This window comes from Pseudorca crassidens, chromosome 5, assembly GCF_039906515.1.
Source record: "Pseudorca crassidens isolate mPseCra1 chromosome 5, mPseCra1.hap1, whole genome shotgun sequence".
NCBI lineage: Eukaryota > Metazoa > Chordata > Mammalia > Artiodactyla > Delphinidae > Pseudorca > Pseudorca crassidens.
Window position 1 is genome coordinate 69,479,236 of NC_090300.1, and position 25,941 is coordinate 69,505,176.

Below are 25,941 nucleotides of genomic sequence, written 5' to 3' on the forward strand. Positions count from 1 at the left end.
TAAATTTTTTCCAAGGCCCCTGCAATAGCAACATGTGAGATGCAACTAAGGAAACAAAATGTTTTAATCCAATTGCCAGGGTCAATATTTTTATAAACCAATCTGTGGAGGAGAGAGAAGGGGAGGCACAGGTCCAAGCTCTCTCGTGAACTAGTAGGAAAGCTTGAGTCTAGAAACCCTGGCTTGCAGGGCTCAGGCAGCCCCACTTTCAAGTGAGGAAATATACTGATGGTACCCGGGCTAGGAGTTCTGGTTCAGTTCCGCTTGGGGAGGGGAGAGCACTGGTCTTAGGTTGGAATAGCTGGATTCAAGTCCAGACTTTGACTTTATTTATCTGACCCATCTTGGGGAAGTCACATAAGGTCTCCCTCTCAGTTTCTTCATTCTTTAATTGGTGACAATAATGACATCCCCCGGGGCTGCTATCAGAATAAAGGACGATTGGAAAATAAGTACTTTGTTAACTGTCCAGCCCTAGGCAAACATTAGTTATGATTACTCCATCATGCTGCTTCCCGAAAAGCAGGGGTTAGGAATGAGCTTTGGATCCCCCAACTGGACCTCCCTGCAATAGCGACACCCAGATTATGTAAGGCTGAAAGGTCAACTTTCTCCATATCTGCTTTTTCCAGACCACATGGAGGAGACTCTGAGCTTCCTAATGCTGCTTCTGTCAAGGGCTGGCCCAGGCTAACGGCTCCATCTATCCTCAGAGGCCCAGGACCATGTGTAGTAGGCAACTGGTCATCGTGGGAGGAAGGCCTGTGAAGCTTTCTGTTCTATTTTGTTTGCATCTCAAAACAGTTTTAAACATATGAAACAAATCTCTCTTTTCACATAATAAGCCTGAGCATATGCTTGCTTGCTTGCTTTCAGGGCTGCAAATTAAAGAATGTAAGTGGCAGCTTTCATTTCCCATCACACTCTGAATGTTTTTGGCTTCTTATCCACCAGGCACCGGCTGTACAAATTCTGACACCTGCTATCTATTCTCCAACTAATCAAAAAGTTTAATTACATTTGCTTGAAATGTCAAAAGTAATATATAATGCCAGGATTTCCTAAGCTCTACTGTAGGAGCAAGCTCTCAGGAATGCCTTAAAAAATGCCGGCATATATCCATGGTTGTGGAATGAGTAGCACTTTCTATCCTTTCCATTCACTCCTCACTTCAACCTACACTACACCCAGACTGTTTTGGGGTAGAAGAGTTGAAATGGACTATATGGATCCCTTTGACAACACCCGTACTTGACAGATGACGAAAAGGATACCCCAAGAGGTGACATGTCATGCCCAATACCATATGGTGAATTAGCTTCAACAGAAGAAAGGAATAACAAAAGCTCACAGAGGATGCTGGGTCCATGCCCATATCATGCCCAGGCATCTGGCCAAAGCAATTAATCCTGTGAAAAATAATTTAAAAACCCGTAGCTTTATGTGAAAATTAAAAAAAAAAAAAAAAAAAAACTAATACCAAAGCTCCTCCCCTGCAGATTTTAGTTTAATTGGTCTGGAGTGAGGCCTGGTCACTGACATTTTTTTTTGCTGTACACGGGCCTCTCACTGTTGTGGCCTCTCCCGTTGCGGAGCACAGGCTCCGGACGCGCAGGCTCAGCGGCCATGGCTCACGGGCCCAGCCTCTCTGCGGCATGTGGAATCCTCCCGGACCTGGGCACGAACCCGTGTCCCCTGCATCGGCAGGCGGACTCTCAACCACTGCACCACCAGGGAAGCCCTGCCATTTTTTAAAGCACCGCAGATGCTTCTAATGTGCAGCTAGGATTGAGAGCCGCTGGTGCAGAATAATATACTTGGTTGAGAGTCTGGCAAAATACAGTAGAAAAACATCCTGAACTTGGAGCCTAAAGATCCAAATTTGGGTCTGGGCTTTTTCAACATCATCAGTGTGGCTCTGGGCAAGTTGCTAAACTCTTTTATCCTCACTTCTCCATAAATCCTACCTCATCCAAAATCTGAAGACCAGATGAGACAGTGCCTATGAAAGGGCTTTGCAAACTCTGAACTGTTGTGTCTATGTGAGGGAACACCTTTTATAGACTTCTAGTGGAGCACTTTTCCAGTAGTAGTTTTGCTATTGAACAACTGAATTCAATTCAGCTAATATTTATTGCATGCCTAATAGGAAACAGACATTATGCTAGGTACTAGGCATACAAAGATGAACATGCCATAGATCCTATTCCTTAAGGAACACTCAGTCTTGGAAGAGGAGGTGGACATTTCAACAAAGAGGTATTAAGAAAGGTAGCTCCCAAGGACAGAGATATCACAAAGGAGAAGATGCTGACTCTGGGGATACTGGGCAGGGAAGAGGAGGTGATGTATGAGCCAGCTTGAACAATCGGGTCCTCTAGAAATAGGAGAAATAAGAGGGAGAGCTATTCTGGCTTAAGGGATCAGCAAACACCAAGATACAGAACTGATCGTCGGCCTTGTAGTTTGTTATGGCTGGGGCACTGGGTGGTAGGGTGAGATTTGAATAGTGGACAGATCAATCAAATTGTCATTCCATGTAGATGGGCATAAATCTCCTCTCTTTTAGGAGAAAGGAAAATGAAGTTAGATAGCAGATTTAACATTACAATGGATTTAGAAAGAAGAGAATGATTGGATTAACCTTAAAGACCTGATTATCTCTCTAAACCACAGGTAATCTGAGTTCAAAGAGTTAACATAGCCTGAAGCCCCTCATTGGCCCCAGATCCTGAAAAGTTGCTAGGTGACTTTGCAGAAGAGAAACAAATAGAAACCCTTTTCCAATTGAGAAGAAAATTAACGGGAAAAGATGTTTAGAGGCAACACATCTGCAGAGTGTTTTTTTTTTTTTCTTTTTTGTATTTTTAACAGTATTAACACTTATAAGTAGTAAAAGTAATTATGGTGGTCGGATTTTGACACTTGGAGAGAAAAACTTACAAGAAATGTCTGGTAACAAGCATCAAGTAACTCTAAGTCTAGGCTGAGGAATGGGGAATATTGAAGAGCTTGGAAACAATTAGAATTTAAAGTCCTAGTTTCAGAACTCCAAAGACTCTTTTTTTTTTTTTTTAATTTCAATTTGTAATATTCCTTTAAGAGCCATTTGGTGCAATTCATAGCCTGATTCACGCCACTGGCGGCCTCTGATTTCAGTAAGAAATGCAGAAATTTATAGTGGAATGTAAAACGGGGACAGGTTTTTAGTTTTCTAAATTGAGGTTTTAAACTAGCAAACTTCTGAAGGTTTAAGAAGCCACATAGCTGAGCTACGGGAATCTGGTTTCTTTTCCGGTCAGAACAAATAAACACACAAACACATATCTAACTCACAAAGTGTTGGAAGAGATAAAGCAATGCTCTTTACAAAGGAGGAAAACAAAAACTCAGCCTTGTGGGCAACAGAAGAAAAGTCACATTGGCCAGCAGACAGCACCCTACGCTGGCAGAGGGAGAAATCTGAGTTCCAGCGGCGTCAGGGGCATTTGCACACAGCCTCCCGTTTCAAGTTGCATGTCTCCGGAGTCCCAGGGAAGGCCCCAGCCTGTCTCCCTTCTCAGAGCCCCAGGGAGTGATGAAAAGCCCCTGAACCAGCCACAGGACTCGCAGGTGAGTCAGCCCAGAGACAAGGTCAGACCTTCCAGGGCTACTTGGCACCTGGTCCCTGGAAGGACCCCCTGTGCCCACTCCTGCCCTGGCACTCACCTCATTTTCCTGCCTTGGGTGCTCCTGGCTGCCTGGTCCCCCCGGCCTGACTTGTCTGCGAGCTCGTCCCCGGTGTGGTGTCAGCGATGCCTTATCTTTGTTCTGAGGTCCCTGTGTGTCTCTGGAATTGGCTGGCATTCTCCATTCAGGTCACGCCTTCCCCTGCCTGCAACAGATCCCCTCTCCCCCTCTCTCCCTCTGCCTTTTCCTCTCTCTCTCCTCTCTGACTTGCTCGTACACACACTCAGAGGAACCTGACAGAACAGAATCTGTCTTCTTCCTTAAAAGATCTGCTTCTCCAGGTCCCTCCTTCATCCCATACGGCTGCTTCCAGCTCCTGAGAGAGAATAACTGAGCAGCTCAAATAGGTATTTGTATCACCATGTGTGTGTGTGTGTATGTGTGTGGATATATGTGTGTATATGTGTGTGTGGATGTGTGTGGATATGTGTGTGGATGTGTGTGTGTGTGTGTGTGTGTGTGTGTGTGTGTGTAAAGGGTGGAGGGGGACAAAGTCTGATCTCTCTGTCTCCCTTGCCAGATGGCTATAGTTTTCTGCTCGTGTTCAGGACACTGGCAAAGGACACCAATTAAACAGGATGATCAACTAAGAGGGCAATTCTAACATCTACACTAGGCAAGAAAATAGAACCAAATCCCAAAGCTTGTCTGTCTGCAAACAACTACAGGCTTTCCTGTGAACAGAGCGGCTGGCCCGGTATGTGAGGGGAGCAGTCAGTCCTGCAGTTGGTTAGTTGTTCTTCGTCACTTAAAAGCAAGGCTTGTGCTGTTTACCAACTCAGAGCATTCAGAGGCCTGATACAGCCCGGGGAGGACCCACTACAGACAGAAAGCCCCGCATCCCATGGTTGTAGAGAAATCTGGGCCTGTAAAGGTGGCTAGACCTGGAGTTTGTGGAGAAAAGCAGCATCAGATATAAGCCAAGCTGAATAAGAAGAAAATTCCTTTCTTCACAACGATGACCACCAGTCCTGAATAGGGAGAGAGACATCTGGGTGTAACAAGTAGATTTTACTGAGAACCTTTTCTGTGTTAGGCACATGGCTAGGTGCAAACATCATCTCAATTACTCCCACAAACCTGTGAGGATCATACTATTATACTCATTTTACAAATAAGAAAACTGAAGCATAGAGAGGTACACAATCTGCCTGGATCATCCAGCCCTTTATTACTCCTTACTGCTACCACGGCAAACGCAAACAGTTAACATTTACTGAGCACTGTGTGTCAGGTACTGCTCTAGTAATGTATTGATTGCTTTCGATCATCTTTACATTTTGTGTATCTGGGTAGTAATATTATCCCCATTTTCCCGATGAGGAAACTGCCCAGAGAGTTTAAGTAAGTTACCCAAGATCACACAGCTAGAAAGTGATAGGGGAAGAATTTGAGTTCTTACCCACAATATTGTACTGCTTCTCACTAGAATATTATAGTGCATATGGCATTTCAAATACACACCACATTCACAAAGAAACTCAATTTGGGGCATTTTGAAAAGAGCAATTAGACTCAGCATCAGAGTTGGCTATAATCTTCCCTTTCTATCCAAGCTGGCTGTGCACTTCGGCCCCAGTTGTTAACATCTCTGATCCTGTTTTCTCATCTGGAAAATGGGGGTTGCTTTGAGACTTAAAGGAAATTATCCTTGCCATTTTTTTAGCTGTTCAGTGTACCCAAGAGAGGGCCCCCACCCATTCTAACCAAGGTGGCAAACACATGCATTCTCCACCCTCTGATAACACTGCTTTAGCACGTTTGGGGGAACAGTGCCTTGCGTCTTGCTGAAATTCTCCTGGCTCCGTTTTCTCTCCAGCTTCTCTATTTTATCACTTTTAAAGGTCAGCTTTGCTAATCTGGGCATTATTAAGAGGCTGTGTTTGATAATGTGAATGCAAGTATATGAGATGAGAGAATATGTGTGAACCTAGGCACCATTCTGGCTAAACAGCCTAAAAATTTCTGTGTTAGGCAGGATAGAAAAAATCCCTTTAAAAGTCCCATTAAGAAGACTCACAGGCTCCTCAAACATCAAATAACTCTCACACAACATTTTAATGATTTAAGTGCAAATGAATCAGGAACACATGGACTACATTTCTCTTGGAATATACAAGGGTTTTAAAACCAAGGGATAAAGAACTTGGCACGAAGCATCCTGCACCATGCAGAGGGCCCTGCCCACTAAAGACATTCCCTCCATCAACACTGCAGCTGAGCTGACCCTCTCCTAATTTAGGGCACATCCAGGGAAATGCAGTCATTTGTTCTGGGCACAGAGGGGAGAGCTTGGGAGGGAAAGCCATCAGCTTCTCCTTGCAAAGTGTCATAGAGTAACTGAGCCTCCTGGAATAATTTCCTGGCCATGTTTCTTTAAGGCTGCCAGTGCTCAATGGGAGGCATTTGAAATACGTTCTGAGCCAAAGTTCTGCCAATATACAGCAGAGCTGATATGTGCTTCCCTGGGAGTTAGCCAAGGCTCAGATGAAATCTGCATGATAACGGGAACTATGTGGCTCAGGACTGATCTGGGTGGGATTCAGAGCTGTTTCCCATCGTGTTGGGCTGCATTGGTGATACCTTCCTGACCTTTTGATAAAAACTTCCTGGGGTGTCATGAATAGATCACGGGGAGTGGGAGGAATGGAAAAGACAGTGGTTTAGGAATAGACTCAACATGAGTAGGCTAACTCATGGGACCTTGGGCAAGTCACCTACTTTCTCTGCTGGAGGAGGGGAAGGAGTGACACCAGTTTGCTCCGCTATAAAATCAGGGGAGAGGAGTCCACCGAGATCATGGAGTGAGGACTAGGAAATTGCAGTGGAGGTGGGGAGGTGAATTGCTAATGATCTGTAAAGAGAGTCAAGGAGTCCTGAGTGACCTTCTAATCTTGACACTTGTTTTATCTGTGGTCACAATAGCATTACATTACTCAGGATTCAATCATAGGTATTCAGAAAGATAATTTTTAAGAAGGTTCAACTCGTTTTTTAAAATGTTGATGAAAAGGTTAACATATAAGGAACTAACAGTATGTCAATTAGAATCATAGAAGTGTAGCATGACGGATGTGGGCTCAACATCTCGTTTATAGTCAGGGAAAGGGATCAGAAAGCTACTACTAAGAAAGTAAATACTACAGCACTCCTACAACTAGAACTGGGCTTGGTTTACATGTTCTACCGAAGTATTTATTACATGCAACTCCTGAGCCCAGACTTTCTGGAATTCCATGAATGCGCTGGAAAATGTAAAATATTTGGGCAATGAGTTTTTGTTGGCAAAGTGTGAAATCCAGGCTTCCTATAGAGTACAGGAGAACTGATAAATAGCCCCAAAGATTACACCTGAGAATTAAATTTTAGGTTATTCAACACACTGGCTGACAGTATGCTGGAAACCCTGGCTTCAGAACCTATCGGATCATCAGAATAATATGGGAAATTAAAACAAAAAAACAAAAAAACCAGTGCCTGAGCTTCATCTCAGAAGATTCAAATTCAATGAATCTCGGGTGGGGCTCCTGAATCTGTAATTTTAAAAGCTCCCATGGACGATTTTGTCATTTTGGGTACTTATAATGGTGCGTCTTATAATTAATGGCATCTTAGATTTGATGATATAGTCTTAGTGTCTGCCAGATACCTTCATATACATCATTACATGTAATATTTACATGTGTTTAAAGGTGAGGACACTGAAGTTCAGAGAAACTAAGTGTGTCAGCAAGAGGATGATGGACATCTAGAGCCCAGGACTCCTGACCCTAAATCCAGGGCTCTTTCATCTGCAGCCCCTTGATCCTGCCTGTGGACTTTGAGCACCCATGAGCCATGCTGTCATGTGACTGCAAGATTTCAGGGAAGGGATACATAATTTACATTCAAAAAATAATTAAGCTCTCTTATGGGCTAAATTGCACCGCTTCAAAATTCACGTATCAAACCCGAGACAGGAACTTTAAAGAGGTCTAAGTTAAGAGGAGGTTATTAGCGTGGGCCCTAATCCAATATGACTGATATCTTTATAAGAGGAGGAGATTAAGATAGGGAAAATCAGAGGAAAGACTATGTGAGGAGACAGCAAGAAGGTGGCCACCTGTGACCCAAGGAGATGAGGCCTCAGAATAACAACCTCGATCTTGAACTTCCTTAAAATACCTGCCAATACCTTGGGCTTGAACTTCTAGTCTCCTAAACTGTCAGAAAATGCACTTCTGCTGTTTAAGCTACCTCGTCTGTGGTACTTTGTTATGGCAGCCCTAGCAAACTAATACAGGCTCTCTTACAGAAGTTCTCCCAAAGCGTGAGCGCATACCACCACGGTGTCAAGCTGATTTCAAGCACCGCAGGCACAGAATTAACAAATACTGGGTCAGTTAAGGTTCCGTTTGGTAGGTAATAAGAGAAACCTTGACTAAAGCTGAAACAGAGTTTATTTTCCTCACTTAGCAAGAAGTGAGGCAGTAGGTGGGCCTGGGGACATTTTCTTTTTTTCTGTTCTGCCATTCTTAGGAGCTAGGCTATGTGTCAGGAAGAATCCAGGGGTTCTTAAGTACTTGAGACACTTGAGACATAGACCGTTTGTTATGAGCTGAATTATACCCCCACCCCAAATTCATATGTTGAAGCCTGAACTCCCACTATCTCAAAATATGACTGTATTTGAAGATAGGAGCTTTAAAAAGGTGATTAAGTTAAAATGGGGCTGTTAGAATGGGCCTAATCTAATTATAAAAAGAGGAGGTTAGGATACAGACAACACAGAAAGCAGGGAGACCATGTGGGGATACAGTAGGAAGGTGGCCATCTGCAAGCCCAGGAGAGGGGTCTCAAAAGAAACCACCTAGACTTCTAGCCTCCAGAACTGTGAGAAAATAAATTTCTACTACTTGAGTAATCCAGTCTGTGGTATTTTGTTATGGCAGCCCTAGGAAGCTAACAGAGCATCCACATCTCCCTTACCTTTGCTCACTTAAATCCATTTGATACCAATTATTGTTGCTATTCACTCATATTAGGTCTCCCCTCCCACAGAAGTTCCTCAGATGCTAAGACTACACGGCCCAAGCAGATTCAGCCATAGGACAGGATTAATTAGGCCTTAAGAAGCAAATGGACAGCTGAGGTTAGACCATGTGAAAGGCAGGATTCAGATCAGGGGAGTCAGTGTTAGCACTTCTCTAACTCCCTAATGCTGTTTCAGTGACCATGACTTTTCCACCCTCCTTCCAAACTCCCTTGCTCTTCTATCATTCTGGCACACACTACTCATCTCTATTACCGTCACCTTCCAATCTCTTGGTCCCCTCCTCTGTTCCTTTCATTAGGAACTTAGGCATGTGGCACCATGCTTACCTCTCCTTCCCAATTCCTCCTGACATCCTGACACTGGACCCTCATTGCTTGATCTCCTCACTTCAACGATGACTTCTTCCATTTCATTGTAACCATCTACTCTACTTAAAGCCACATCCACCTCTGAAATCTTAAACTTCTAACACCCCATTCTCTGACCACCATCTCTTACCTTTCTAAGTCTTTGACTCCTTCAATAACCCTAGACTTCAACCTCATCAAGACATCCAGTCCTCTGACACCACTCCATTTCCAGTCTATCAGATCCTCTCGGCTTTATATCTTTTCTGAATCCCACAACCAATCACCAGCACTCCTGTGTGGATCCTTCTTTCTCTACCAGTTTCTTGACTCTCTTCTTACTTCAGAGGAATGATTCCTCATCTTTCTGGTGAATCACTGAGAATCTAATGAAAGCTAGATTCTCTGTCTGGAATACCCCCAATAAAGCCACGTAATTTACTCCCTCACTTCTTCAATTCTTTCTAAAAACGTCACCTTTTCAGTGAGGTCTTTCCTGGCCAATCTATTCTATTATTTCTATTTCCACCCAGCTTTGCTCTCCCCATATCCTGTTTTATTTGTCTTAATGGCAGTAATCATCAGCTAAGATGGTATTTATTTTAAGTTTTTATTGGTTTGTTGCTTGCTCCCCACCCCATTAGAATAACACAATCTCCAGGTGGACAAGTATTTTTATATTTTTTGTTTACTGCTCTATTCCCAGTACCAACAATAATGCCTTTGACTTGCACAAAGTAGGACCTTAATAAACATTTGTGGAATGAGCCATCTTCCAAGAAACATTTAAATAGGCACACATTCTTGAATTTTGGCATATAATTTCAGGGACTTGATGGCTCTTCTGAAGCCATGAAGCTCAGAAGCTCAATTTTTTTTTTTTTCACCCGTGTCCCCTGCATCGGCAGGTGGACTCTCAACCATTGCGCCACCAGGGAAGCCCCAGAAGCTCAATTTTAACCATTCTTCCTGAATATTTCTCATACATCCCACCACTGCAGTTTTAAATACCGTTACATACTGATCACTAGCAAATCTATTTCTTTAGTCTAAATGTCTTCCCACCCTCAAATCAAATGTCTATTCTCGCCTCCATCTGAAAGTTCCACTGGGCCGAGGTCATTATTTTTCTATTCCTGACTTGCTCATTCTCTCATACCAACGATGTCTATGAACTACCATCAACTCAGAAATTCAAGCCAGATATTTGAGTGTCATCCCTGATTTATATTTTCCTTTTCTCCTCATATGCCATCAATCAATAACTCCTATTGTTTACATATAAGTATCTTTCAAATCCATCATTATGCATAACTTCAATTCCCCACTACCGCTGCATTAGTGACGGGATTCATTAGTTCTCACTGGATTATTTCAACAACTTCTCATTTGTTTCTTTGCCCTTAGTACCAATCTTATAAATATACAAGTCTCATTAATTGTCTCCCTTTGTCAAACCTTTCAGATCACTTCTTTGCTTACAGAATAAAATAAAAATACCTTAGAAGAGCATTTGAACTCTGAAGTTTAATGTTGACATGAGGTGCAGTGAAACTGAAGTAGCCTGCAGTGCTGAGCCAACATGTGGAGGACAGCTGCCCTGGAGAATGGCTTGGACCCACAGCAGACTTTGCATAAGTGAGAAAGAAACTACTGTGCAAAGCCACTGAGCTTTTAGTATTATTTGTTACTGCAGATAATTTAGCCTATTCTGACTGACACAATACTCTTATATGGGATTGCTCTTTCACCTCTATATTCTCTCCTACAACCAGCACACTTACATATACAGACTTTTATGTCTAGGACTGGTACCAAACTAGTTGCATATTCCAGATTTTATCATGATCTCTCATGTCTGTATGTACTGATATACTTGGTTCTCTTGTTCTTTAATGCTATTTTCTTCCTCATTTGTCTGTAGAATTTCCTCTTATCTATCATATGAAATCTTGCTTAAACGTCAGCTTCTCTGGAAAATCTTCCCCAATCACTCAACACGGAAGTAAACACTACCTTTGTTCCTTACACTTAAACTTTAAATTATAGTTTAAATTGCATGTGTCAAATTATACAGCAAATTTTTGTCTACTTGGGTCATCCCTTCATCACAATAATTTGAGGGCCTGAACAATATCCTTTGTACCTTTGGCTCAGTAAATGTTTATTGAATACATAGATGTCTAAATAAATTTTTAAAAAGGCATCAAGACATGGGGCTTCCCTGGTGGCACAGTGGTTGAGAGTCCGCCTGCCGATGCAGGGGACATGGGTTCGTGCCCCGGCCCGGGAAGATCCCACATGCTGCGGAGCGGCTGGGCCCGTGAGTCATGGCCGCTGAGCCTGCGCGTCCGGAGCCTGTGCTCCGCAACGGGAGAGACCACAGCAGTGAGAGGCCCGTGTACCGAAAAAAAAAAAAAGGCATCAAGACAGGTAAACACACAACTAAGTCTATAATTATAAATTGTGATGAATGCCATGTTGAAAGAGAGCAGAGTTCTATGAGAGAGGCTAATAGAAGGGCTTAATTTACACAGAGTGGTTAGCAAAGTCATGGTGAAGTGGTATCTAAGTTGAATAGGATGAGTACAAGTTCTCTAGTGAAGAGCTGGTGATTTCACAGTGATGGACTTTGCTACCTGGACTTCCACACATGTGGAAATTCCCCATTTTTATAACCCAGTTCATAGAAATAATAAAGATATAGAAATGAGATTAATAAATGAACAGCTGCACTCAGAATCAAGAAAAGGTATTTCCTGTGGGAAAGTCTGCAAAAGGAGGGTGGTAGATGAGAAGCTATGGCAGTGAGTTTCCCACAGTGGGAACCCATCCTGACCATGTGGGAAGTCTTCACAGTCCCGCTGGAAAGCTGGGGGCTGACAAGGTCCAAGTGAGATACTTACATAAAGTTAGATCTAGATTCCTTGCAGCAAAATTTCAGTGTACTAAGGATAAAATTAAAATCTTAAAAATTACCAAAGAGAAAGAATGAAATTAGATTATCATTCAGACATTCTCACCAGCCACCTGGAAACAAAAGGGAAATAGAGAATACCCACATGTACAAAAGGAAAATACTTTTAAACCTATCATTCTATACTAGCTGAAGGATTATGTAAATGAAGCTGAAATAAAGACATTTTCAGACTCTAAAAAGCCTACCATTTGCAGGCCCTTTCAGAAAGAGTTACTGGATGATGTTGGAGCTGGTTAGTGTTGCTGAAATTGTAGAGAAATAACCACACTTGTACCATGCATGTGGGAATATAAAGTGGCCTGGCTACTTGAAGTACAATCTGGGGGTATTAATAAAATAAAAATTTGCATATCCTACAAACCAACAATCTTACCTCAAGATATCTGTCCTAGGGAAACATTCATTTGCAAACATGTTTATTGTAGCAAAAGTTGTCAAGGTGAAAAATGGGCATCAGTAAAGTAATGGCTAAATATAATATGGACATACTATGAAACACAGAGCACCGGTTAGAAGGGATGAGAAAGATCTTTATGCATCAACCTGGATTTATCTCCAAGATTTACTATTAAGTGAAAAGGGCAGGCTGAAGAATGAAACGTGCGTTAGGATACCATTTATTTAATGAAAAAGCAATAGGCTCAACCAGCAATACATATTTTGCACATACCATAGATATTTTGCATGTATTTTCCATATATCACTGAAAAAAGCATGGAAGGAAATATACCAAACACAACTAGTTACTTGTATGGAGGATGTGGTGAGAGGCTTTATTCATATTTGTAATAAGCAAAACCTTTAGTGTCTGGTCAGAGCTGTTTAGGCAGGGGATTTTAAGGATAAAAGAGGACTCTGGGAAATGCAAATCAAAACTACAATGAGATATCATCTCACCCCTGTCAGAATGGCCATCATCAAACAATCTACAAACAGTAAATGCTGGAGAGGGTGTGGAGAAAAGGGAACCTTCTTGCACTGTTGGTCGGAATGTAAATTGATACAGCCACTATGGAGAACAGTATGGAGGTTCCTTTAAAAACTAAAAATGGAACTACCATACGACCCAGCAATCCCACTACTGAGCATATACCCTGAGAAGCCATAATTCAAAAAGAGTCATGTACCACAATATTCATTGCAGCTCTACTTACAATAGCCAAGACATGGAAGCAACCTAAGTGTCCATCGACAGATGAATGGATAAAGATGTGGCACATATATACAATGGAATATTACTCAGCCATAAAAAGAAATGAAATTGAGTTATTTGCAGTGAGGTGGATGGACCTAAAGTCTGTCATGCAGAGTGAAGTAAGTCAGAAAGAGGAAAACAAATACCATATGCTAACACATATATATGGAATCTAAAAAAAAAAAAAGGTCATGAAGAACCTAGGGGCAGGACAGGAATAAAGACGCAGACCTACTAGAGAATAGACTTGAGGACACAGGGAGGGGGAAGGGTAAGCTGGGACAAAGTGAGAGAGTGGCATGGACATATATACACTACCAAATGTAAAACCGATAGCTAGTGGGAAGCAGCCGCACAGCACAGGGAGATCAGCTCGGTGCTTTGTGACCACCTAGAGGGGTGGGATAGGGAGGGTGGGAGGGAGGGAGATGCAAGAGGGAAGAGATATGGGGATATATGTATATGTATAGCTGATTCACTTTGTTATAAAGCAGAAACTAACACACACACAAAATAAATAAATAAATAAATAAAAATAAGAATGAGGAGAGAAATAAAAAAAAAAAAAAGGAGGACTCTGGGTATTGTGAGGAAAATGGATTTGGAGGATAGGAGGCAGGGAGACCAGTTTGGAGGCTGTTGCAGTAGTTAGGACCATTAGGCACAGTAGGCACACAGCCTGGGGCCATGAAAATGTTTTAATTTTAATTCTTTTAAAATCAGAATGAAAACTAAGATAATAATGAATATATAATAAAGAATCCATTTACTTTTATAGCAATGAAGCACTAAAATACAATTTCTATTTATTTATTTATTTTATGAATAAAGCCCAGATTAGGAGAGAGAATGCTTGGATGGATCAGAGTGGTAGCAAGTGAACATGGAGCCAAGAGGATAAAGACAAAATATATTTTGTAAGAAGAAAAGCCTGAACCTGGCCATAAATTGAGAGTGAGGAATTGAGGGGGAGAAAGACAGCAAAGATAACTCCCAGAATTCTGACTTAAGACGGTGTTGGTGCCATTTACTGAGATGGGGAAGAGAGGTGGAAGGTGAGCAGGGGTCAGGATGTAAGGAGACTTGCATGCCGGACTAGATGTGGAAAATCTACTAGACAGGACAGGGATTCTCAACTCTGGATGGATGACAGAGTCACATGGGAGCTTGAAAAATTCAAAATTTTGCAACAACTCCCAGACCAGATCCCACCCAGAGTCTTGAAAGGGTTGAGGAACGCTGAATTTTTAGGCCACAGGGAGACAGAAAAGATTTTTAAACAGAGAATGACATGATCAGATAGCGTTTTTAAACAAATTCATATTTGAAAGCAGTATGGGAGCTGGAAATGAGTTGGCAAGAGATTGGAGGATAACCAGGAGCTACAATACCCAATGAACCCAGGCCCCCTGATTCTCAGGCCACTCCCGGGCTCAGAAAAGTTTAATGGAACCAAAGAAGTTTGGAAGAAAGCTGAAAAGACCTCCCAGCCACACCCAGTACAGAGCACAGACTGACTGAAGGCCAGGGACATTTGAAGCACGTGGGCCTTGGGGCCATCAACATTCTCTCTGGCCAAACCACAGTGCTAAGTTAAATGTTCAGTTGTCACAAGACAACAAACCTGAACCACAATTGCTTTTTAAAAGCAGGATTTTAAAACCTGAAATACTTCACAAAAAAAGCATGTCAGGAAAGCTGGCTATCTTTGGGACAATTGTTTTAAAATGTGGGCCTCAAAATATTGTCAGCCCCCTGACGAAGGGGCTGAAGAGGGAAGGGGAACAGAGCTCTATGGACCTTCTGTCTTTACCCATATCTGACTGTGAATAAGGGTGACTCTTCTGGAGACATGCCAGCAGACCCTGATAGTTGAGTAGGAGATCATGACACTCAACGCTTACACTCATCAGGACAGTGAGGGTTTTTGAGTAAGCTATGGCGACTCTTTGGGCCTGAGTTATTTTGTTTTGTTTTCCCCATAAGATGGGAGAAATGATAGCACTCTTTTTTACATATTGTTTCAAGGACACAGTTGTTCTTAAAGCCTTTTGAATGAGTAACACCTTTGAGAATCTAATGAAAGTTGATCTTCTCTGGAGTAAAGTATAAAATATACATGTATCTGGGTATTTATAGGACTGGTAATTAATCCTTGGTAATGTTATAAATCACCTGCAAAGCTCCTGGCCCTTTGTGGAGACTCAACTGATAGTAATTATTATTAATATAATTAGACAGTAAGGGTAGGAGGATCATGAAATGTATATGTAGAAAGTGGCCTTCAGGATGGGACTAAAAAGATGAGCAGGATTTCAATAGGCTGAAGGAAGAACAAGAGCTACAGTAATGGCAAAAAGTGAAGTGAGAATCAGTGATGGAGGGATTATGCCTAATGAGTAATAATACTGACCATTTGCTGAGCCCTAGCTATGTGCCAGACGTTACATGCATGACCTCAGTCAGTCTTCACAAGTGAGGTACTGTTAGCCCCACTTTAGAGATAAGGAAACTGAGAATTAGGGGGATCAAGAGGGAGGCAAGAGTAGAGGCAGGATCTTACCTTAAAAGTCTCTATTTCTGTTCTTTATGCAATTCTCTTTAATTTTGTGTATGTTCGAAAATTTCCATAATAATACATTTAAAAAGTCTCCCACTCCCTACAATTTTTATACCACAGGATGGCTTAATGGGAAGCCATTAATGGGAAGTAATTTCTTCTAATTATTGAGTTATCTATATATGAATCCATTATATATACAAGTCCATTATCAGATGCATGATTTGCAAATGTTTTCCCCTAGTCCATGGTTTGTCTTTTCATTATCTTAATGTTTTTTGCAGAGGAAAAGTTTTTAATTTTGATGAAGTACAATTTATCAATGTTTTCTTCTATATATCATGCTTTTGGTATTGTATCAAAGAAATCTTTTCTTAACCCAATTGTCCACCATAATAAAATACCATATTCTGGGGGGTTTAAAAAACAGACATTTATTTTTCACAGTTTTGCAGGCTGGGAAGTCCAAGAGCAAGGAGCCAGCAGATTTGGTTTCTGGTGAGAGCCCTTTTCCTGGTTTGTAGACTGCCTTTATGTTGTGTCCTCACATGGGAGAAAGAGAGGGTGTCTCTTCTTATAAAGACACAAATCTAATCATTGGTCCCACCCTCATGATCTCGTCTAAGCTTAATTACTTCCCAAAGGCTCCACCTCCAAATACTATCACATTGGGGGGTAGGGCTTCAACATATGAATTTTGGGGGATACAAACGTTCAGTCCATAACACCAAGGTCACAATACTTTTTCCTGTATTTTCTTCTAGAATTTTTAGGTTTAGATTTACATTAGGCCTATGATCCTATGATTTACATTTAGGTCTATGATCCATATGGAGCTGATTTTCACATATGGCACAAGATATGAATTGAAGTTCATTTTTTTACATATAGATATCCAATTGTTCCAGCATCACTTGTTAAAAGGACTATCCTTTCCCCACTGATTTGCCTTTACATCTTTCTCAGTTGTCCTTATAAGTGTGGATTTATATCTGTTTTCTCAATCTGTTCCATTCATCTATTTGTCGATCTTTATGCCAATACTGCATTCTTAATTACAGTAGCTTTAGAAAAATTTTGAAATATGTAGTGTTAGTTCTCCAACATTGTTCTTTTTCAAAGTTGTTTTAGTAAGAGTTTGTCAATTTCTACCAGAAAGCCTGCTATGATTCTGATTGGGATTATGTTGAATCTATACATCAGTTTGGAGGAGAATTGACATCTTAAGAATATTGAGTGTTCATATTAAATGAACACAGTGTATCTCTTCATTTATGTGTCTTTAAAAATTTCTCTCAATAATGATTTGTTGTTTTCAGCAAATAGTTCTTGTCTACCTATTGTCATATTTATCTCTAAGTCTTTCATAAATTTTGATTTCATTGTATCTGACATTTTTATTATGATTTCTGATTGCTTAGTGCTAATATATAGAAATATAATTGATTTTGTAAATTGGTTTTGTCTCCTGCAACCTTGCTGAATTCATATTTTAGTTTTAATAGCTTTTTTTAAGATCTCATCAGATTTTCTGCATAGATGATCATATCATCAAAAGAATAAAGACAGTTTTACTTCTTCCTTTCTTTTCTTTTCCTTATTTTGTTGCACTGACTAGAACCAAAAGTACAATATGGCATAGAAGTGGAGAGTGTGAACATAAATGTTTTATTCTTGATCTTATGGAGAAAGCATTCAGTCTTTCAACATTTAGTTGTTAACTGTAGGTTTTTTGTAGTTGTTCTTTATCAGAGGAAGTTCCACTCTATTCCTAGTTTGCTGAGAATTTGTACCAGGAATAGCTGTTGGATTTTACCAATTGTTTTTTCTGCCTTTATTTGTTAATTTTTTTGGCCACGAGGCATGGCTTGTGGGATCTTAGTTGCTGACCAGGGATAGAGCCCCAGGCCCAGGAAATGGAAGCATGGAGTCCTAACCACTGGACATCCAGGGAATTCCCTTTTCTGCCTTTATTGACATGATCATATGATTTTTCATTTGTTAATATTTAAAATGTCAATGTTAAAATTTTACCATATTAAAAATATGGTAAATTACATTGGTTTATTTTCTTGACTTTTCCAGAAAGTTAATCTTGCATTAACTCCACTTGGTCATGATATATTATCCTTTTTGTATATTGTTGAATTTAATTTGATAAAATTTTGTTAATAATTATTTTATATATGGTTTTGAGGGACACTGGTATGAAGTTTTCTTATAACATTTTTATCTGATTTTGGTATCAGGAAAACACTGGCCTCATAGAATGAGCTGAGAAGTATTTCCTTCTCTTCAATTTTCTAGAAGAGTTTATGTAGAATTGGTATTATTTCTTTCTTGTTTCTTAATACAGTGAAGCTATGTAGGCCTGAGTTTACCCCTCCCTCTCCTCTGTGGGAAGATTTTTAACTACAAATTCAATTTCTTTAATAGATAAAAGGCTATACAAGTTTTCTGTTTCATCTTGAGTAAACTTTTGTGTTTTTCAAGGAATTTGTCCATTTTATCTATGTTGTCAACTTTATGGATATAACGTTGTTCATCATAGTATTCCTTTATTGTACTTTTAGTATTTGTAAAATCTTTAGTAATGTCACTTCCTTTATTCCAGAATTTGGTATTTGTGTCTTCTCTCTTTTTGTGCTGACCAGTTTATATAGAAGTTTGTCGACTTTATTACCTCCTCAAAGAGGCTGCTCTTGATTTCACTGATTTTTTTCCAACATATCTGTGTTGGGTATTTTGTGGATTTATTCCCAAATCTTTAGTATTTCCTTTCTTCTGTTTACTTTGAGTTTAATTTTGGTTTGATCTTTAGTGCTATAAATTTCCCCATAAGTTCTGCTTCAGCAGCATCCCACACATACCTATATGCTGTGTTTTTTTTTTTTTTTTGCGGTACGCAGGCCTCTCACTGTTGTGGCCTCTCCCGTTGCGGAGCACAGGCTCTGGATGCGCAGGCTCAGCAGCCATGGCTCACGGGCCCAGCCGCTCCGCGGCATGTGGGATCTTTCCAGACCGGGGCACGAACCTGTGTCCCCTGCATTGGCAGGCGGACTCTCAACCACTGCGCCACCAGGGAAGCCCATATAAGCTGTGTTTTTGTTTTTACTCATTTAACTTTTTATTTTTTGACTTCTGGTTATTTAAAAATGTGCTATTTGGTTTCCAAATATTTGGTAATTTTCCAGAAATTATTCTGTTATTGATTTCAAATTTAATTCCATTTTGGTCAGAGAACCTACTTTGTATGACTTGAATCATTTTAAATTTACTGAGCTTTGTTATAAAGCAGAAACTAACACACCATTGTAAAGCAATTATACCCCAATAAAGATGTTAAAAAAAATTTACTGAGATTGGTTTTAGCCCTGAAATATGATCTATCTTGGTAAATATTTCACATGCACTTAAAAGGCATGTATATTCTGCTGTGGTTGGAAGGAGTTGTCTTTAAATGACAGGTTGGCTGATCATGTTATTTAAGTGGTCAGTATAGTTACTGATTTTCTTTCTGCCTGTTCTATCAACTATTTAGGGAGGAATGTTAAAATCTCTAACCATATTGTCAATTTTTCTACTTCTCATTGCAGTTCAGTCAGGTTTTGTTTCATATATTTTGGAGTTCTGTAATTAGATGTGTAAACTTAAGATTGTTATATCCTCTTTGTGAATTACTTCTTTTGTTTACCATTATGATCTTCTTTATCCCTGGTAATATTCTTTGTTCTGAAATCTACTTGTCTGACATTAATATAGCCACTCCAACTTTCCTTTAATTAATGTTAGCATGGTATATCTTTTCCTACCTTTTTCCTTTTAATCTATTTCTAGCTTTATATTTAAAATGCATTTCTTGTATGAAGCATATAGTTGGGTCTTGCTTCTTTATTAATCTGAAAACCTCTGCCTTTCAATTTTGTCCAATTTAGACCATTTACATTTAATGTGATTATTATTTGGCTGAGTTTGAGTTTATCACACAGCTCTTTGTATCCTATTTGTCCCATCTGTTCTTTGTTTTCTTTGGGTTTTTTTCCCTTTCAGATTAATTTAGACTAGAATTAGTATATTTGTTTTTATTTCATTTTATCTACTTTGTTGGCTTATTAGCTATAATTCTTTGTTTTGTTATTTTACTGTTGCTTGGGGTTTTAACTTATTACAGTCTACTTTCGAATGACATTATACAACTTAATGTGTATTATAAGAACCTTAAATAATGTACTTCCACTTTCCCCTTCATGTCACTATATGATTGCTGTCATTAATTTTCCTTATACATGTGTCTTGAGCCCCTTGGTACATTGGTATTATTTTATTTAAACATATAATTATCTGTAAAATAGATTTAAATAATTTTTTAAATCTTCTGTATTTACCCAGGTAGTTGCCATTTCTGGTGCTCTCATTTCTTTGTGTATATTCATATTTCCATTTGGTATTATTTTCCTTCTGCCTGAAGGAGTTCCTTTAATATTTCTTTTAGTGTGGGTCTGCTGGTATGAATTCTTTAAAACTACATATCTGGAAAAGTCTTCACCTTGCCTTTGTTTTAAAAAAATATTCTCATGGAAGCAGAAGGGTCTATATTATTTTGAGTGTGACGAAAGGCATAATTAAGATGACAGTTCACATATATCAAGCACTTAGTTTATGCCAGCAACCTTCTGAGTTAAGCATTATTATTATTTGCATTATACAGACCTGGAGACTGAGGATCAGAAAAATTTAAGTTTTCCAATGTCATACACCCAACAAGTGACAAATGACATTCACATTTCTCTAGAGTCTCTAATGTTAACCACAACATTCTGCTGTCTATCAAGAAAATAGAGGACATATAAGTACACACTCCAGGAAATGCCTCATACTTATATTTCTGAGAAAAAAAATTAAGTCACTTGAAAGTCATTCCAGACTCTTTCTGGGACAATGGTCTTAACAGGAAACTCCTGGAGCCCTGTGAAACCATACAATTCCTCAGAGACCTGCTTATAGAGAATATAATCAGCAAAGCTCCACAACACAGCTGGTTGGTCAAGGCCACCCAAAGTCATTCCCAGAGCCTGAGAAATGGCTCTATAAAATTAGCAGCTGGGGGTTGGGGTGGGTGTTGGTTCTAAGGGAGCATTTCCCAGTGGATGGCTATACACACTCATATGAAAAGAGGGCTGCATTGATAGTGCTGGGTAGGGTGTCATGCTCTTTTCTCAAATGTTCTGTGGAAGTAGCATGGACAAAACAAAGAGCACTGGGTCTGCACCCATGCTACCTGGATGGATGGATTTAGCATTAAGAACTTGAGCGTCCTATGTTACTTGCCTGGTCCCGTTTCCTCATCCGTAACAAGAGGACATGAGTGGTCATTCAGCCTACCATTTGGTGCTGTAAAAATGAGAAGGATTATTATTTTTGTTCTTATTTTTATGAATGTTTCAGGATTCTGCACAAGGATACAATGAAAACGTGTTACATCACACACTGAAAAATGAAATATACCAAAAAAGCTGCACCAAGTTAGAATTTGGAACAGAAATTATTTATAAAATAGGCAATGCTACTGGGCATGTTTTGGTCTTCAATTAAATTCTTTTTAAACTCTGGCTCCACAGTGTAATGGTTTTGGAATTAGTAATAATAAAACATTAGTTACACTGGTGAGTAATGGTTTTATTTAAACAGGATGAAATGTTAACCCAGTGGTGCCCAGAACCAAATGTAAGACCTCTAAGTGGCTATCCCGTGAATGTCAGAGGCCAGGGTCATTGCTATTAACCTTTCGGTGGGGGGCTGAGATACACACAGCCCAGCTACCTGCATTTCATATCATTTCACCTCGATGTTTTATCTGTGCCTCAAAATTCTTTTGGGAGCACTCAATATTGACTTTTTTTTTTTTTTTTTACTGGCAGAGACACTGGGGCTCAGAAAGATTGACTTGGTCAAAGTCTCACCGCCTGTAGGGGGTGCAGAGCCGAAGAGGTCATGACAGTGCAGAGAGCACAGTTTGACTGTGACATGACAGGCGTCGGCTGGGGTGGGTACCTGCATAACTGAGGAACAGTTACTATGTGAGAACGGGGATAATACCTACTTCGTGGAGACTAAAATGTGCTTACTCAGGCCCTGGCACTTACTTAAATACTTAACAAAAGTTGGCTATTCTTCTCCTTCTTCATCTCCCACCTAACTTTCCACTAGAGCACACAGGCGTCTTAACAAATACAGCCACAGGCAAGCTTCTACTTACGCAGTCCCCCAACCACCAGGAACACGCCCCCAACAAACCTGTCCGAAATGGACTCCATTCCACTCCCCTTCCAGCTTGTGAGTCCTGGGCTTTGGAGATGTTCCCGCACTGCTCCCTTTCCCTCCCTTTGCCCTGGCAGTCAGCACTTCAGCTTGGGCCTGTCCTCACCTGGCTCTGGAGACTTCCCAGGGGTGGGAGGGAGGGGTGCAGGGGTGGGGGCAGTGCTTCATTTCAGGTGGGAAGGCAGAAAAAAGAAGAAAAGCTGGAGAAACCCCTCTCCTGGGGGTGGGGGGCAGCCCCTGCCCTGATCTCCTATCAGACCCCGTCCCATCTGTCAGGCCTGCATCTCCTTCTCCTCCTTGGCTTCAGGCCCTAGGGCCAAGCTCCCTGGCAAGTCTGCCTTTCCTCTGGAACATGGGGCCTCTAGCTCTCCTCTGGGTTTGCAGGGAACCCCTGCTAGCAGCAGTATCACCTGAGAACTTGCTGGAGACCCACATTCTCTGAAGTCTGGCACCAGGCCTAATGAACGGGAACTCCAGGGGCAGGCCCCAGCAATCTGCGTTTTAAGAAGCTCCCCAGGTAATTCTGATGTACCCAAAGTGTGAAAACCACTGTTCTAGGGAAACAACGCAAAAGGAAGCTGAGGACCTGAGTATTCAGCTCTGCTTCTTGACAAGCACAGTGAGAGCCCCCCTAGTTGTGGTTAAAGGCTATGTGTTAGTTCCAGGCACAGATGGTGGGGAGGGGGAGGGGGATGAGGAGGGGAGGGGGAGGGGGAGAAGGAAGGAGCTGGGAGGAGGATGGGGGTGGGTACAGGGAGATGGCTGGACAGAGGAATGCAGACGGAGTGGGGAGTGGGAGATGGAGAGGGAGGGGTTTGTGGAGGTGGATGGGGGAAGGGGGAGGAGCTCAGAGACTGAGCTCTGTTCTGTGGGAAAGGAAGGCGCAAGGGGTAGAAATCCTACACTTACTGAGTACTTCCTACTAAGCAGGTACCTGGCATCCACTGTTTCCTTTCACTTTTAATTTAAATTTTTTTTAAAAAGTAAATGTTATTTATCCCTGCATTACAGATGGAGACTCTGAGAGGTTGGGCTGGGAAAGGGTAAAGAGAATAGGGTGAGAGTGATACCAATATAGGACCATAAATGTATGACCATAGATAGGATAGGACATTATTGTCTTGGGGAACACCTGCACTATACAGATGGGGAAACTGAGGGCCAGGGAGGAGAAAGGACTTGCCCAGGATCACACAGAAAGTCAGTGTCTACTAATTCCTAACCCCGTGCTCTGTCCCCAACCCTTTAAAATGCAAGAAAATCAAAAGCATTTTCTTGCATTTTAAAGCTTGTTTTCAAAGTTTATTTTGAATTAATTTCAGATTTACAGAAAAGTTGGAAGAAAGTATAGATATCCTTAAGTCCCTCACTGCTTTTCCCCTAAAGGTAACATCTTACATATGTGCAGTATAGTAATCAAAAAGTTTTGGGGGAGTTAATTACACTTTTTACTTTGAAGTAATTGTAGATTTACATTCAGTTATAGGAAATAATACAGACCATCCTGTGCATCCTTTATGGAGTTTCCCCCAATGGAAACATTTTGTCCAGAACTTTTATGCTTGTGTGTTTTTGTTTTACCCTTCAGATTCATCCTCCTCACTCAGAAGAAAGTTCTCAGATCTCTTCCGAAGAGACAGAAAAGACAGGATATAAAAATAAAAATGGAAAGGGTTTTCTCAGCAGGAAAATGGGCATCTGCTTTTCCTGGACCCACTATTTCTTCTCCAGGGACCGCCCAGGCCTTCCAACAAAAACCTCTGGGTCTAAGCTTCTGCAGGTGCCATCCAAAGATACCTGCGCGGGCAGCAGGGGAGCATTGGCAGTGTTCCAAGAACTTAAAACCTCGTGAGACCTTGCGCTTGGGACGAATCTTGGAAATCAGCCACCCAATTCTTCATTTGATGCTTGAGTCTCTATCAACCTCTGCTGGGAACTCACCCCTATTCAAAAGCTTTGATAACTTGGAGTGCTAGAAAGTCCTTTCACTGGACTTGAGAGCAGGACTGTGATTTCTTGTTTGCTGTGATATTCCTACTCCCCCCCACCCGCCCCCCACAACAGTGCTCAATAAATACTAGTTGAATGGATGGATGAATGAATGAGCTAGTGAGCAGATCTTCTGCCCAGTTTGTGTGGCTGCTGTGAAGGAGGGCGTCAGGGTCTGCCTGGGATGCTGTCAGCGTGACTCAGCACAGCCTGTGCCTTGCTGAGGGCAGATGTCCTTGGAACTGGAGGTGGATGGGAGAGTTCCCGGCCAAGAGGTCCCTGGGGTGGGGAGACGAGTCTTTCCAGTGTTCCGAGTGCCAGGGCCGGGTAGCAGCCTTACTCCATGGCCATGACTTATTACATTCCCGGGTAAATCGAAATACAATCCATATGTTCTGGGGTTATTTACACGATTCTCATCAAGATGCCGCCGTTGTGTAAGAGCCATTTGACATCGATGGCACGGCTTTCTTTCTTCCATTCTGAGAAGAGTCCCTGAAGAAAAGCCAATTCCACTGTCCCCGGAAAGGGAGGGGCAGGAGCACAGGGAACAGTCATCTGGGGCAGCCCTGCTGGCAACACAGTGCCTGGGGAGACTGTTTTCAGTGAGTCTCATAGGGGAGGCTGAGGAAAGAGGGAGACTCCTGCCAAGCTGCATGCCCCCAAGGGCTCTGCCAGCTGCTGCCAGCACGACTTCAGTGGAGGGCGGGGTGGAAATGGCTTAAGGAGTTGCCAAAGAACAGGGAGGAAGAGCTGGTGCATTGGGAAGATGGGGGCTTCCAGGAAGGACACCTGGGTTGCATTCTGGTGTAACTTTGGGTAAATTACTTCCTTCCCACCGCCCCTGGGCCTCAGTTTCCCCTTCTGTGAAGTGTGAGGCTGCACTCATGCTGCACCATCCTTATGCATCCTGATAGACTATTCTAGGGTCCCTTTTTTATATCTTATTGTGAATATTATCTGGCAATGCCTAGATAAATATTTTTCAAGAAAATATCTTTACCACAATCCTTAGTAAGAAATACATTTTACACAGTAATCTAGTGTGTGTGTGTGTGTGTGTGTGTGTATGTATGTATGTATGTATATATGTAAATATATAAAACTGAAACAAAGTTTTCACAAATCAATGCTTTCCCTTCCTACAAGGACAGACATGTAGATTAATGGACCAGCAGAAAGAGTCCAGAAATAAAGCTACGCACTTATGGTCAAGTGATTTCCAACCAAGGTTCCAAGGCAATTCAGTGAGGAAAGAGAGCCTTTTTAGGTGGTGGCACAACTGGATATCCATATGCAAAAATCCATCCAGACATCCATCCGTCCAGACATACATATATACGTGTATATACTTACACCCTTACTTCACGTGATACACAAAAATGAATTAAAAATGGACCTTAGATTGAAATGTAAGAGCTAAAAGTAAGGAGCGAACTATGTGTACTTGTTAACCACAAGGACGATCCTCATGAACATTATGTTAAGTGAAAGAAGACGAACGTGAAAGACTAAATACTTTGTGTTTCCATTTACATGAAATTTCTAGAAAAGGCAAAACATTAGAGACAGAAAGCAGCTCGGAGGTTTATTTGGGCTGTAGGGCTGCTAACAGGCATGGGGGAACTTTGTGGAGTGACAGCAGTGTTCTGAAACTGTGGTGATGGTTACACAGCCCTATAAATTAGCTAAAAATCATCAAATTGTACACTTACAATGGATGAACTTTATAATATGTAAATTATAACTCAAAGAGACACACTAATAAAATTAAACCTGAAGGATAAA

At 41.1% G+C, this 25,941-nt stretch overlaps 1 protein-coding gene and 2 long non-coding RNA genes across 10 annotated transcripts in view; 2 read left to right on the forward strand and 1 right to left on the reverse strand.

Annotated features, from left to right (window-relative positions):
- Positions 1-4,088, reverse strand: part of MASP1 (MBL associated serine protease 1) — a 63,421-nt gene extending 59,333 nt beyond the window's left edge. For 4 of the 5 annotated variants that reach the window (XM_067738375.1, XM_067738374.1, XM_067738372.1 and 1 more), the window contains exon 1: positions 3,709-3,846. In XM_067738375.1, coding sequence (XP_067594476.1) covers positions 3,709-3,713 — 5 coding nt within the window. In that variant the 5' untranslated portion in view covers positions 3,714-3,846. Of the gene's footprint in view, positions 1-3,708 lie in introns of all 5 variants that reach the window. The other variant, XM_067738376.1, reaches the window with a different exon arrangement.
- Positions 3,141-25,941, forward strand: LOC137225017 (uncharacterized). Of its 4 annotated transcripts, none has more exons than XR_010943641.1 (6): positions 3,141-3,612; positions 10,577-10,749; positions 11,315-11,544; positions 21,765-21,889; positions 22,549-22,681; positions 23,753-25,941. It is a non-coding gene; the product is annotated as an uncharacterized lncRNA (long non-coding RNA). The 4 variants fall into 4 exon arrangements; XR_010943642.1 differs by lacking the exon at positions 10,577-10,749 and adding an exon at positions 16,294-16,344; XR_010943640.1 differs by lacking the exon at positions 10,577-10,749.
- LOC137225018 (uncharacterized) lies at positions 4,330-8,632 on the forward strand. The gene is made up of 2 exons (XR_010943643.1): positions 4,330-4,426; positions 7,422-8,632. It is a non-coding gene; the product is annotated as an uncharacterized lncRNA (long non-coding RNA).